Source organism: Emys orbicularis, chromosome 1, assembly GCF_028017835.1.
Source record: "Emys orbicularis isolate rEmyOrb1 chromosome 1, rEmyOrb1.hap1, whole genome shotgun sequence".
NCBI lineage: Eukaryota > Metazoa > Chordata > Testudines > Emydidae > Emys > Emys orbicularis.
In genome coordinates this window covers 248,612,508-248,627,367 of record NC_088683.1, presented here as the reverse complement: position 1 = coordinate 248,627,367, position 14,860 = coordinate 248,612,508, and the positions used below count along the sequence as shown (strand labels likewise).

Below are 14,860 nucleotides of genomic sequence, written 5' to 3'. Positions count from 1 at the left end.
CCAATATAAACAGTGAAGAAGATACAGCCCATAAAGCTTACCCTCTAAATCAGACACAGAACACACAGAGCAGACATTTATCATACATTTGAGAGAGGTTTTGCGGGTGTTTTTGAATCATCACTGAAAAGCTTTTGGAGAGAAGCAAGTTTTAAAAGGATAGTCAACTGGATGCTCAGATAATTAAAAAATAAGTATTACAAATAGTTTCAGGTGTGATGCCTGTCCCCAAGTTTTCCTGTCCATTTTTGTGGTGTTACAATCATGTTTTCTAAAAGTACAAAAAAAACCACCCTCCCTTTCTGCTCTATGAACAACTCAGACACCAGCAGAAACTGAATAACTAAAGTCCCTATCTTGCTATGTACTCTATGCAAGCAACCCCATGTCCACACAGGGCAATAATGATTCCAGTAGGGCTTTGCAGCAGCACAAGGGTCAACCCCCGTAGAGCTCATTGCAGGATCATAGTTTAACAGACGGTTCTGTACATACAGGGTAAAGACTGAAACTCGCTCTACACAAGGTGGCGATAAATGCACAGAGTAAACTGAAAAATTTCCCCCCCGATAATCTTTTATTTATAGTAATCTTAGATTTAAAAAAAAACATACAATTTTTAAGTTGCCAGTGTTCCTGTTTAAAGCAGAATATAAAGAAATGTCACATAGCGTAAAACGAAAGGGAAGATGTTTCAAGAATAAAAGACAGCACATTGTTACCAAAAGGAAAGACAGTGGAGGGGCATTTTAATACCTGGGATTGAGGAACCATATATAGAGGCTTTATCCTGGATTGTGCAGGATAGTTATGGAAGCTTGGGAAATGTGGGGAGTTTAGGTTGGAATCACTTGTCAATAGGAGGGTTTGGCACATGAAAGTGCTTTCAGGGTACGCACTTGCCCTCAGGAAGGTACAGAAAAAGGTGGGTGCTAGCTGAACAATCTGATATGAGGTACTTGCTATTGGACACATTTGCTGGATCTTCACCTCATCCTCCATACCCTCAGTTCTTCTTTCCCCTTTTACTGCATCTCTGTCCTTTCCTTTGCAATGGCATCTCTGAATGTACAAGATTACCTTGCAGTTAAGCTGTAGATGATAGAGTCCAAAATCCAATATTGTGTAATTTGGCCCCAGACTACACTGCATGTCAGATAAGGCATAATACAGAGGGAAGGAACTGTGCTAGGGATCAGCACAAAGGCAGCTGACCCACAGCTCAGCTTTAAAGAGATAAACAGAAATGGCAGCACCGACTGGTGGGGAAAAAAGGTAGGTTTGCCTGCCAGCTGGCCTATGATCCTGAAACTGCTTACAATACTATAGTAAATCAGGAAGTTTGATCAGTGTAGGCAGTACAAGAGCACTGTGGAACTGCTGGAATATTGCTCAGCTCTTGGAAAACGTACGTAAGTTCCACTCTATGTTAGCTTCATTCAAGGAATTAGGGAGGGTTTAAAGAAGGAAAAGACAAAGGTTATCAAGAAAATTTCTTGGCAAAAGTATAGGGAAAAAGGTCTGTGGTTCTGGCAGCATATACTTGTGTACCCAGTAACACCAATCGAATGACAAACACACAGTAGTAGGATTGATCAAGTCTTTTCTTCATTACACAGAAATGTAAAAGAATGCAAATCCTAGATAGTACCAGAATTTAAATCAAACTCTGAAGCTCTTATTAGTAGCACCCACATTTAAATAGTAACTAGTAGCTGAAAGCCTCTACTGGCACATAGGTGTAATTTATCATGTGTGTAAATAAGGCAAAATGGCTGAGAACTTAAAAACTGGATGGAGTTTTTTAAAAAGTTGGATGGTAAGAGACCACAAATCCCAATGATGATTGAACCTGCTGATATGCTGAACAAAAAAAGTTCTCAGCCATGCTTGTAGTTCTTTCCATTGCTTCACACACAACAGATATTCTAGGCTTCAGAGTGATGTTTGGGGTTATTATGTGTTCTGGTTGTGTTCACTTGTGTCTGTGGGGTTTGTGTTGGGGGATTCTGTATTGATTTGTGAAGGTGGCAAATGAGGGGTGTGTGCTGCTGTGTAGGGTTACCATATTTCAGCAAGCAAAAAAGAGGACGGGAGGAGCCCCGCCCTAGCCCCGCCCCGTCCTGCTCTAGCCCCGCCCCTGCCCCTCCCACTTCCCGCCCCCTCCGAACCCCCAACCTTCCCCCCACTCCTTGTCCCCTCACTGCCCCCTCCTGGGACCCCTGCCCCTAACTGCCCCCCAGGATTCCACCCCCTACCTAAGCCTCCCTGCCTCTTGTCCCCTGACTGCCCCCTCCTGAGACCCTCCCCTCATCCTAACTGGCCCCCAAGGATCCTACCCCCTACCTGTACCCTGACTGCCCCAACACTTATCCACACCTCCACCCCCAGACAGACCCCTGGGACTCCCACGCCCCGTCCAACCACTCCCCATCCCCTGACAACCCCCCCCAGAACTCCCGACCCATCTAAACCCCTCTGCTCCCTGTCCCCTGACTGCTCCGATCCCTCTCCCCACTCCTGCCCCCTGACAGCCCCCCCCAGAACTCCCAACACCCCCCCCCCCGCTCCTTGTCCCCTGACTACCCCTTCTGGGACCCCTGCTCCTAACTGCCCTCCAGAACCCCACCCCCTACCTAAGCCTCCCTGTTCCTTGTCCCCTAACTGCCCCCTCCTAAGACCCCCCTCACCCTAACTGCCCCCCAGGACCCTACCCCCTACCTGTACCCTGACTGCCCAAAACCTTATCCACCCCCCCAGAAAGCCCTCCCGAACTGCCGACCCCCCCCCCGTCTCTTGACTGCCCCCTCCAAAACCTCCCTGCCCCTTCTCCGACCCCCTGGCCCCCTTGTTGTTGGCCTTCGCCTAACGTCTCTGTGAACTTGCTCAGGAACGGCCTGAGCCATTTGTCCCGGCACGCTGGGCAGCAGTGGAGGAGGAGCGGGGGAGGAGCTCCAGACTGCCGGAGGCGATCTGCGAATGCAGGGAGGGAGGGAGTGATCTCTGCTGCAGGGGAAGCGGAGGAGGGGCTCTCTCTGGCTGTCGGAGCCCCATGTAAGTGGCACCATCCGGCCGGCTGCCCTGTTAGCCGCGCGCGCTCTGCATGGGGGGGGAGTCCGGACATTTACAAATCCCCCCCGGATGCTATTTTTAGCTCAAAAAGCCGGACATGTCCGGGGGAATCCGGACGAATGGTAACCCTACTGCTGTGAAGGGCTGTATGTGTTTGGGGTTATTATATACAGTGGCTGTGTCGTGTGGGTGGCTGTGCTGATTTGCATCTTGGCGATTGTGCTAGGAGAGTAGCGTGGATTTGTGCAGGTGGTGAATGAGGGGAGCGTGCTGCAGTGTGGCAGTTGGGTGCCTAGGTGTGACAGTTGGTTCAAGTAATCCATCATTGTACATTATCCCTTAAATTACCAATAAAATTGTTGCCTGCAAATTCGCTATAGAATAAGGGTGGTGATTGGTTGAATTACCTCTAACATCGGAACAGCCTAGGACTCTTGGCATGGCATATACATGACTGAATGACTGTAGCTGTACACCACACAGGTATAATTAATTAAATCAAAATGGCTGAGAACTTAAAAACTGGATGGTAACAAACTGTGAAACCCAGCAATGATTCATTCTGGTGGTATTCTGAACAAAGAGAGCTCTCAACATGCTTGTAGCTGCTTCTGTCACTTCACACTGACTGTACAGACATAATAAGCTTCAGACTGACTCTCACAGTGTGACATTCCTGGAATCTTATTATATAGTGTCAGTATTTAACAATTACAGACACCACTCCTGCTGGTTGCCCTAGCCATTACTATCATTACCCTGTGTCAAAAATATTACCACTGTGATTAAAGAAAATAATTAAAGGATTGTTTCAGAATGTAACATTTGGAGTCACAAAAATACAACAGACAAACACTAACCAATGGGCAGGTTATGGTGATATGGTTCACAGTTCCCAATCAGCCTCCTCCTGGCCATCATAATGGGACAATGTCTGTCTGTAGATAAGTGCGATAGAGCAGTAAAATGGTGGTCTATTGGAAGGATCACACAACAGGAAGTTGTAAAATATGTCTGAATGCTATATGTTTAACATTTCCAATTCAGGATAAAAAAAGTCTAGATGACAGAATAGAGCAATTACTATATATATATAGTAACTTTTATATAACTTGCTTCTTCACATTTAGAAAAACATCCCATCTTGATTTTAGAATAGTCAGTGACGTACTGAAGTCATGTGGTAGAAGTGATGATCTGTTGCGACTACTCCGCTCACCTGAAAGCATCGCTGAACATGCTGCACCCAATTCCCCCAAAAAGCAACAGAGGGTCCTGTGGCACCTTTAAGACTAACAGAAACTTCTGTTAGTCTTAAAGATGCCACAGGACCCTCTGTAGCTTTTTACAGATTCAGACTAACACGGCTACCCCTCTGATACCAATTCCCCCAGGATTTTACAAACAGCCTAGTGTGACCCTTATTGGCTAGAAGGTATTTGCCTATGTGTCATACACTGATGCCTGAGGAAAGACTTGGCCCCATGTCTGACGTCAAGAGATGCCCATTACAACACAGGCCTAATGAACAGCCTAAAGAGCCAGGAACGGCTCCTCCTGACACTAGCAGCCCAAGGCCACAGAGCGGCACTCCCACCCTCTCACCAAACGAGGCCACGGGCAGATGCATCACCCGGCTATGGGGAACCCTACTCTAGCTGGAGTCCCTGCCCATCCAGTGCTTCACACCCATCCCCCAGCCCAGATGAGAGCTCCTGCCCCATTCCTCAGGGAGGCGCCCCAGCCCCCACCCCCACCCTGAAGGAATAGAGCAGAGCCCCACAGCGCCCACAGAAAGCAGGCCACGGTCCCCGGCAGGCATCATGGCACACTGTTCTGCTTTGCACCTGCGTGTGTCTCGTGAGGGTGGAGAGGAGCGATTCTCCTTGGCTGTCCAGTAATCTCAAAGTGCTTTACAAACAACACCCCTGGGACGTAGGATGCCGCTGTTGTGCCTGTTTTACAGAGGGGGGAGGCGAGGTGCAGTGAGGGAAAACGATTTGCCCAAGGCAGGTAGCAGTTCAGTGGCAGGGCTGTGAATCCCATAGTCTGACTCCCTGTTCTGTGCTCTAAGCACTGGGCCACACCAGTGAATCAGAACGTCCCTTGTTTTCTCTTGTGTACAGTGCCCACCCCCATGCCCGAGGAGGGAGTGGGTGGGAAATTTCCTCCTCTGGCCTTGGCAGCAGGGTGCAGTAAGGGGGCGAGCCTAGGGCTGGGCAGTAAGGAGGGGCAGCAGGGGGCAGTAGAGGGGGGAGCCTGGGGCTGTCCTGGCAGGGAGAGGGGAGCGTGGCGCCTGTTGCCGCTGTTCGCCCTCCGGCCAGAGGGGGCGCTGGGCAGCAGCAGTGAGCGCCTCGCTCAGCGGGTCCCTCCTGCGCCCTTGTCTCGTGCCCTCTCCGTAGGCCGCCGACGCGCTGGGCCCTGGCGTGAACGCGCTTGCGCACTGCGGCCTCTCACCTCACCACCATCCTCCCTGGTGCGAGGCACGTCAACAATCATCGGAGCTGCTAGGCACAAGCTGAGGCCGCGAGACACGCGCGGACAAGGTGTGGGGACGCCGCCGCCGGGCTTGCGGGGCGGGGACTGTGAGCGGCGCGTCCTGTCCGGCAGCGTTTCCCTTGTCGGCCCAGGGGCCCGGCTGCGGGCTCCTTTCGGCGGGGGAGGAGGCCTGGGATTGTCACCGGCGGTTTGTCTGGGGCGTTGGAGCCGGTGAACGTAGCTGTTGCAGCTGGCGCGAGCCGCGCATGCGCAATACGTTGTGTTTAGCTGCTGCATCCCTTCCCCCCGGGTGTGGTACCTGGCGGGGGGGGGCGGGGGCAGACTCTGCCTGGCTCGGGGCCCTGTCGCCCTATAGCCACGCTGTGCTGGTGACACCGTCCCCCCGCACTAGGCAGGAGCTGCGAGGGGTAACAGCTGGAGGGGGTGTGCTCATAACACGTCAGGCTCCCCCCCACACACACACCCCGCCGCAGCTCCCCTGGTGGGAAGCGGAGCCGATGCTCGTTTTGGAACCGGCTCTCGCCCCCACGGGCAGGGGGTTTCGGAAAAGCCGTTTCACTTCACTTTGCTACTTACACTGTAGATGGAATCAAGCCGTACGGGGCTTAAAGCGGCCGCTTATTTTGTAGCACAAATAGGTGGCTGCTGGCTTGCAGGCTGTCCAGGTCCTGAGCTGAATGGTCTCGTTCTCGCCCTGCTATAAGCCTGTTACAAGACCACCCACAGCACTAGAGGTAAAGTAAAAATGGAGCATTATGGGGAAAACTTAGTGAGTTCCTGCAGCTCTTTTTTCTCCCTATTCCTGGTACGATGTGTGTCTGAAATTCTACACAAGGAGGATCTTCACAGAGGAAGATTGAGCCTATGCTTCTGCCCGGAGCAATCAGTTTCTCACTCACCTGACAGGTGGCAGATCCCTGTTCAGATCCCCCCTCATAGGGCAGAGGGGGGACTTGAACAGGGGGGGTCTCACATCCTGGATGAGTATCCTAAACACTCTGCTAAAGATTTTAAGGGAGATCCGCCTACCACTCTTCCCCAGGCTGTTTTGTGTGGCATTAGGCAGCCTCTGCACACACTTACCAGGACCTACAGGTGAGTTAGGCAGAGGAGAGCCTACCTCCCCTGGTTTGTGGATTGAGCTGGGCCTTACGCATGAGATAGGTATCCAGACACCTACAGGGAGGCAGCAGTGCACATGGCCATAGGCAGAAACATATGTAGGGAACTTCTACCTTGAAAACTTAGGCACTGGATGAGTTTAGGCACCTACAGAGTTAGGCGGAAGCCAGGCGTTCGTGTTGTGGATCATAGTGGTGCCTAAAACTGAGACTGAAGTGCCCTTTGTGAATCTGGGCTTCCCTCTCCAAGAAGCTGAATGTGCTATTTTAGCAGCTGGCCTAGGGAGTCAGAGAATAGGATATGACTGGAATCTTTGTTTTCTTGCATGTGCACGGTGTAAGTATTGTCTACAGAGTTGTAAATCCCCCTGAAGAAAACAACTGTCTGCATATTAGTTCCTAATAGGATAGGGACTGTCTCTCTTTTCTCCACCCCCCGTTTTGCTACACAGCACTCTATAGATAAAAGACTGGCCTGATCAGGATATGAACTAAAGGCTTAAAATAGGTATTGTTTTATGGTATTCATCTCTACTTTCATGTATTATTTTGCAGCTACAAGGAGTGTATTGAATATCCAGAAGAATGGCTGCTGATACTTCTGTTGAAATGTTTTCAAAAGTTCTGGAAAATCAAATGCTTCAGACTACTAAAGTAGTGGAAGAACAGCTGGATGCTGAGATTCAAAAATTGGACCAGATGGATGAAGATGAATTGGAACGCCTTAAAGAAAGGAGGCTTGAAGCACTAAAGAAATCCCAGCAGCAGAAACAAGTAATTTTCTGGCAGCATTTTAGATTCTGAACGTCGAAGAATGGGATCAGATGCTTTATGCACTATAGCAAAGACTACCATAGTTGATTCTGTTTGTGTTTGATAGAAAATCTCAGGGGAGGGTAGGTGTTGCATAGCAGTACACTTGCTTTGGGCTGAAATTTGGCATAGAATCATAGAATACAACATGTCTAACACATTTTAATTTTTGGCCTTGATTTAGAACAGTTTGGTTACATCAAAATTATACAGACGTGTATTTAAAACAAAATCTGGATTAAGAGAAGGGTAAGCAAATAAACTGATATTTGGATTTGATCATGTTAATATTCAGGTGATTGAGTCCTCAAATATTATTGACTGAAAACACCAGTAATGCACACATGCCAGCAGACCTTAGGGATCCCCCTCCTCCAAACTTCTAAATATTTGAAATCTTCTCGTGGTAGTATGCAAGTCCCTCCCTCTCTATGTTTTGAGGCATTTTACAAAAGGAATGATGCATGGCTTCTCCCAGCTCTTTACAGGGCTGGTCGCCTATCCTGATTCTGCAAAGGGGCTTCTCACAATCCAGTAAGACTTTGGGATGTATGTGAAGAAAACTTATTTGCTCATGTCTTTTTGCAGGGACAGGAAATGATCCTACCTTGCTGTTGCAACCATCTCATTAAGCTATTGATCTTGATGTTTCCCAAAAATCTTTTGCCACATAGTTTGGGTTTTCTTAGCAACTGGTGTGGAACTTGAGCTGCAAATAGGGAAGTCCTTTGGGTTTCCCTACCTAGTATGGTCAAGCCTCAAAAACTATGAAACTGGGCAGTGATAGGAAGTGGAAAAGGACATTCCAGTTGTGAAGGGAATGGTAGAGGCCAATACCAGACTTTGAGATGTGGATGCAGCTGAATATCTGTTAGGCTGGAATGCTGAGGGATATGGAATCTTAATAGCTCTGACGCAAAGTAGACCTGAACATATTTTTTTGATAATGTAACAAGTCTCTCTCTCTTGCTGATTTTCCTTGAAGAACAATTTAGTTTGTTGTTGACTCTTTCTTACTATTTCTTCTTCTTTGTATTCTCTTGATTAAAAAAATCAAAATAATTAGGCTATACTAGGCACCATGAGCATGGACAGCATTCAGGATATTTATGACCTCCTTTTAATTCAGTTCACTCCTTCATAGGGTAACACTTTTTTTTTTGCACTGGCATCTTGTTAAAACTGCTTTGTTTTAACTTTAAAAAATAGGCAACTTGTGATTTAGCTTTGGAAAAGTAAGTACTGCTTGTAAATATCTAGCTTACTCAATCCTTCTCCAATCAGTGCAAAGTAATTTTTATTATAACGGGCTAGACTTTCAAAATTGCAGGCACACATCTGCACACCTAAGCATGCAATTACTGCAGTTTCCATGTCCCATTATAATTTTTCCCTTGTGAAATTGTAACTGCATTCAGTAACTGTAAACAAGCATGCATTTTTGTGTGTATAATTGCGTGCACGTTGTTCTGGAAAACTTGCTTATGTTGGGGTATTTGGATTGAACCTAGATGTTTGAGGACTTTGTTTGTATACAATTGTCGTTTTAAAGATTATCTAAATACTTAATGTATCTATTGTAAAGCCAGCTCTGGTGACCTTTATAATGTTGAGATGCTAATGAATGTTTCAGAAGTTTTAAAAATATAGTATTGATCTGCATTTTCTATATAGGGACAACTGAAAGTAAATCAGTTTTAAAGCGTGCTGTGTCATGCTTTCTGTGTTGGTGGGGTTTTTTTTTTTGTGATTATAGGTGTCATGCTTTGGTGAATTTTTTTCAGTATACAATTACTTTCTGAAGAGGGCAGTCCACGTTGCAACTTTGAGGCTCCCAAAATTGTGGAAAGAACTTCGGGGTTTATATCCTCTCTTGAATACTGGCGGTTTAATCTGCTCTTTGTAGGAGGTTATGCTATAGAAGTGTATTGTATTCTGTACAAGGACTGCGGCTCTCAAAGCAGTAACTCCTCCTCCTCCTTCTACCCCACCAAAAAAAATATGGGCAGATTAACCCAGTAGCCATGTCCAGACCAGTGGTTTTTCATCTATTGTGCGGGGGAACAAGAGGGGAAGAGGAAAAAGTAGTTTCTTTTCCTGACTAGCTGCTATAGTTTGACTTCAAATGTTTCCCAGTAAAACCCTTCTGCCCCTTCCCTTCTTTTTAAAAAAAAAAGGGATTCTAAGCTTTTATTTAAGCTTTCAGGTGGCAGTCTTTTTTTTATGTAATATAAATATATTTTTATAACATGTCAGGGAGTTCTCTAAAAGTAATATTGCTCTCAGAATAGATTAAATACAATTAAGAAACATAGTACTAACTTTTTGCTTTCTCGTCATTAGGAATGGCTTTCAAAAGGACATGGAGAATATAGAGAAATCCCAAGTGAGAGAGACTTTTTCCAAGAAGTCAAAGAAAGTAAAAATGTGGTTTGCCATTTCTATAAAGATACAACCTTCAGGTACAGTAAATACCTTATTTTAAAGAGACTCTTGTGATGCTAAGAATGTGTAAAAGTAAATAAACTATTCCAAAAGCAGCAAGTGAAACTGAATATAGAGGTTTTAAAATCAACAGATCTGTCAAATCTCTCAGAGCAGGGGAGCCTGCAATCAGTCATATTTCTACTAAAACTTAATAAGCACTTAACGTGGGGCTTATTTTATAACCTCATATGATTATGTTGACCAGCTTGGTACAAATATTCACTACAGTCTGTAGACAGGATTTCTAGGGAGCATTTTGCTTCACAACATCATTGTTGTTTAGCTTTGAGGCAGGCAGTTCATTAATATTAATCTGAGCAGCCATGCCAGGAAAGGGGCTAGGGTAAGGGAACTAGGTAAAATTCATTTTGAAATAATGGGTTTATCCCTAGAAAAGGGTCATTAGAAAACTTTGGTAGCAGAGGAAAAAAAATTGGTGGTGATTGTTATTCACTGAACAAATCTCACTAGATTGCTTCTTAAAAACTTGGGCCTGATCTTGTTCCTGTTGAAGTTCAATAGCAAAATTCCCAAATACTTCAGTGTGAGCAAGAACACACCCTAGTGAAAGATGAGAACATTCCCTATGAACTGCTAGCAGCCAGAGGCTTCAAGGAAGGAACGTGTTATCCCAATTTCCCCAACCACAATGCCAAGTCACTTATTTTTATAACCTTGAAATCCAGATAATGTAAGTTGAAGCTCTTGAATATTAGTAAACTGACTGGAATATTTTATTTTTCCCTAAAAGTAAAACCAAAAGTAACAAGTTATGTCTGTAATGTTGATTCTTCAAATATAACCTTAATAATCAAGAATTCAGCACTGAAGTAGACTTTAATGATTTATGGCCTTTGTGATACCTAACTCATAAGTATTTGAATTTTTTTTCACAGATGCGTGATAATAGACAAGCATTTGGCAGCACTTTCAAAAAAACACATTGAAACAAAATTCCTGAAATTAAATGCTGAAAAATCTCCATTCCTGTGCGAGAGATTGGGCATCAAAGTAATTCCCACTCTAGCACTAGTAAAAGATGGAAAAACGCAAGATTTTATTGTTGGCTTTACTGATCTTGGTAATACGGATGACTTTACCACAGAAACCCTAGAATGGAGATTAGGCTGTTCAGACATAATTAATTACAGGTAATTAATATATATTGTTTTTAAAGTTAATGTGTGAGGGTTATATTTACAGATTCATTTTTTGCATAAAGACTCTGTTGATCATGTTGATGTTTAGTGTGCCCAAGACCAAAGTGAGCTAATAATCCAGCTGTTACAACAATAAACCTTTGGCAAGGAAAACAAAAGGAAGTGCCTCTCAGGAAACTCTTGAGAAAAGGAAGTTTTCCCAATACTAGTGAAAACAAACAAAGCTCTGGCCTTTGGGCTTTAGGATAACCAGTTCCCACCCACTCTCTTTACAGCTGCTTCTTAATGAGTCAGCTGAACACCCAGCCTTTCCTCCCTAACTAATTCAGTCTTTACGGGATAGCTTCACACTTGCACTGTTCAGCTGGGTATGGGGCATGTGCCTGTCCACGGTGATAGCAAAATGTAGGTTAAATATAATTTGACTTTAAAAAGTCTCTTACTGAAAAAAGTGCAAATGATTTCTACTAGGTTGCATTTGCAAAGAACTGTCACATAGCCTTGTGTCTTGTGATCATTAATGGAAAGACATGGATAGTAAAAACCAGGGGTAGAGTTAAGGTACTGTGGGATCTGCAATCTGAATTTACTGATTTATGTGATTAAAAGGTCAACCTTGATATCACATTAATGTACCTTCTTTTGCTTTTAATATTCTTGGCATTTTTAAAGCTAAGTTATTAAAAATAGGGAAAGTTTTTCCATTAAACTCATCTGCATTTATTTGAATGTTAAATCTCCAAATTGTAGAATGTATTCTCGTTCTACTTTAAAAAGAAGCGCACCATTTAGAATGGAAACAGTATATTGTAGTCTCATGGGAGCTAAGCCATAGTTAACACACTCCTAGTCTAAGTATTGTATTTTTTCAGTGCCTTTCTAGAACTCTGTTTTTGTTTGGGCACTTCGTTAATCTGTAACTGTGTCTGAGGGAATGTCCGCTTCCTCTTTCCTTTTCCCTTTCTTCCACACTAGTAGCAAGCAAGCAAGCAGAGAGGAGGTGTCCCCCCCCCCCCCCCCCACGCCTGACTGGACAGCAGCAGCATTCCACAGTAATGGTTTGCTTTGTCCCGGAGCAGATAAGCATGCCAACTGTCAGAAATGGAGCTTTGAAAGGGGATATCCGCATGCCTGCAGCCGAGTTCAAAACAATGACAAGAGTGGCCACTTGACTTCAAGGGATTATGGGATGTTTCCAGACGCCAGTCACAGTGCAGTAATGCAACACCTCGTCCATACTGACACCCAGGCATTTCAGCCAGGGCGCAGCAAGCTCTATGCTTCTCGTGGAGGTAGATTACCAGGGGCACTCCTGCTGCAGAGTCCAGGCGCTCTAAGTGCCTTGCCAGCGTGGACACCTCAGGAGTTAGGGCGCCCGGGGCTGATTTAATGCGCTCTAACTTGCAATTTTAGCCAAGGCCTTAGTCTTACTTTCTCTGGCAATCTCTGGGCTTAGTGTGGGGGGGAGATTAAGGGTATAGAAGGAACATGCTCCTCCTACCCACTATTGATCCCAACCCCTCTTTCTTTAAACAGATTTGTCCAACTAGCTGCTTCTCTGGGTCTGTGCTGCTGTCTGTTAATATATTTTTACCTTTTCGCTTTAAATAGCAAAATTTTATTTCTTTCTAGTGGAAACTTGATGGACCCACCTTTTCAGAGCCAAAAGAAATTTGGAACCATTGTCACAAAGCTGGATAAGAAAACCATCAGAGGAAAGAAATATGATTCAGATTCTGATGACGACTAAAAGCTCAGCTATAAATCTTTGTATATCATTTTTTGTTTAAGCTTGGTACATCTCTAGGAATGTTTTTATAAAGTCTATTGATTTCGGTATGTTTGCACATAATACTCCATTTTTCTGTCAATTTTATAAACTGATTCACATTCGAAGAAATTCCAACTATTTGTTTGTCTTTGGAAGTAGGTTGAAAATCTGAGCCCCTTTGAACCAGGTATCATCTGGGAACTGACCATAAATTTAATCTGTTATTTCAAAACATTTCCATAATTTGCATCTCAGTATTTTATACCATTTATCATATTTTCAATAAAGGAAACGTAAAGAGGCAAGAATTGCAAATAACTATTACCGGAGTAGTGCATCTTAAAGCATTGCTTATCTTATAGTGCCATAGTGTAGCATTGACTAACTTAACTACATTGGACATTGTAAAACAGTCTTAGCTTTTGTAAATTTTCAAGTAGATTGTCAAAAGAATTTCCCATTTACCAAGTACGTATACCGCATGTTGCAGCTGAACCAGCAGGTAATAGCACACATCAACAAGTGTACTGAAACCACCTTGCTTGCAGGGTTATGTAATATAAATTCTGTGGTTGTGAATTTTAGAGCAGATGCTTATACAAGAGATTAGGTAGGATAAGAACATCAGGAGGGACAATGTTTGGTTTTAAATTTGATGCAGTGCAATATATTTTATTGCACTGTTGCTCTTCAGTAATATATAAGGCCTTACCTGAATCGCGAGATGATCTTCAAATAATTGTGGCCGAGTTACAGATAAGACATGGAAAATTGCAGAAAAGGAATAATGGACCTTTTTTAATAGCAGTAATTTGGAAAAGCCACAGTAGACCTACAATATAAACAACTCAACTATTATATTATGCCTGCAAATTTTGCACCTATATTACATTAATTTAAAAAAAAAAAAAAGTAACTGGTACAATATAAAATTCAGACTAAAAGTCTTAACACAACTGCTGTAGAAATCAAGTTGTCACTTCAGCCATTTACGTATTGCAGCCATTGAATGTTAGTGCAGTACGCCCTGCTACAGTGGTCTCCTTCATGCCCTGTCTGCTTTGTCATCCACAGAATTAGGCAAGATCAATAGTGATTGCTTTGCTGTCTCTGCTAACTCTGGAAAACACTGTAGAACTGAAGATCATTTAATGTATTAATGGGGAAAAAAGCGTGTGTTGCAAGCCTCAAATGTATGCAAAATTGTGGACTGTGCAAAGAAACTAAAACAAAATTGCGGTGGAAGTCTAATACTCGAAAGCTGCAATTTCCACAATAGTGCAAGTGAAGTAGGGTTTTAGTAATAGATGTATTTTTTCAGAAAAGTTTTCTCTCTCTCTCTCTGTCCTCATTGAAGCTCTCAGGCTAGCATGGAGTTTAGTTTATCTAGCTGAAGAATGGATGGGTTTCTTCTTCAGTGTTCATAAACACTAGTTCTTAATTGCAGAGCAATGCAAGACCTCTTGGGAAATAAGCATTTGTGGCACTTCCAGCTCCTTTTTGGCCTAACAAGCAAGGTGAAGACTGGAAATCTAATCATTCTCACTGCTTAGTAGTGAAGAACACTTGCCAATGGGCCAGCCCAGCAATATATTTCTCTTTAAGTCTGTAAATCTCAATTATATTTTGTTTCAGTTCGTGTACATTGAAATAAAGTTATTTGAATTCGGATGCTGATGGTTGTTATTCCTTCTAAAAATAGTTTAGCGTGACTGTAATGTTTTTTACCCATAGAGCTGTCAGCAAGTCACACATTTTAAGTTTCTTGACTTTTTAACAGAGCAGATGCTAGTTAAAATTTTAGCTTACCAGCAGGGGAACAGTTATCCCACCACCTTAATTAGTGTATACCCAGCAAAATTAATTATACAGCAGACAGAAACAATCACAGAACCAGACAGACCATGCAAATAAACAATAGCAAAGTGGGAACTATA

At 43.9% G+C, this 14,860-nt stretch overlaps 1 protein-coding gene across 1 annotated transcript; it reads left to right on the top strand.

Annotated features, from left to right (window-relative positions):
* The first annotated feature begins 5,489 nt into the window (after positions 1-5,489).
* Positions 5,490-14,594, top strand: TXNDC9 (thioredoxin domain containing 9). Its single transcript, XM_065401689.1, has 5 exons — positions 5,490-5,618; positions 7,248-7,466; positions 9,849-9,967; positions 10,889-11,143; positions 12,785-14,594. Exons 2-5 carry the CDS (start codon positions 7,278-7,280, stop codon positions 12,900-12,902), a joined length of 681 nt encoding a protein of 226 aa, XP_065257761.1. The 5' UTR covers positions 5,490-5,618; positions 7,248-7,277; the 3' UTR covers positions 12,903-14,594.
* Positions 14,595-14,860: the final 266 nt, after the last annotated feature.

Excerpts from the sequence above, each read along its gene's own strand:
- TXNDC9 (XM_065401689.1), top strand. The coding sequence starts at position 7,278 with ATGGCTGCTGATACTTCTGTTGAAATGTTTTCAAAAGTTCTGGAAAAT. Across the intron at positions 7,467-9,848 it reads AATCCCAGCAGCAGAAACAA|GAATGGCTTTCAAAAGGACA; the intron begins GTAATTTTCTGG and ends TCTCGTCATTAG. Across the intron at positions 9,968-10,888 it reads TATAAAGATACAACCTTCAG|ATGCGTGATAATAGACAAGC; the intron begins GTACAGTAAATA and ends TTTTTTTCACAG.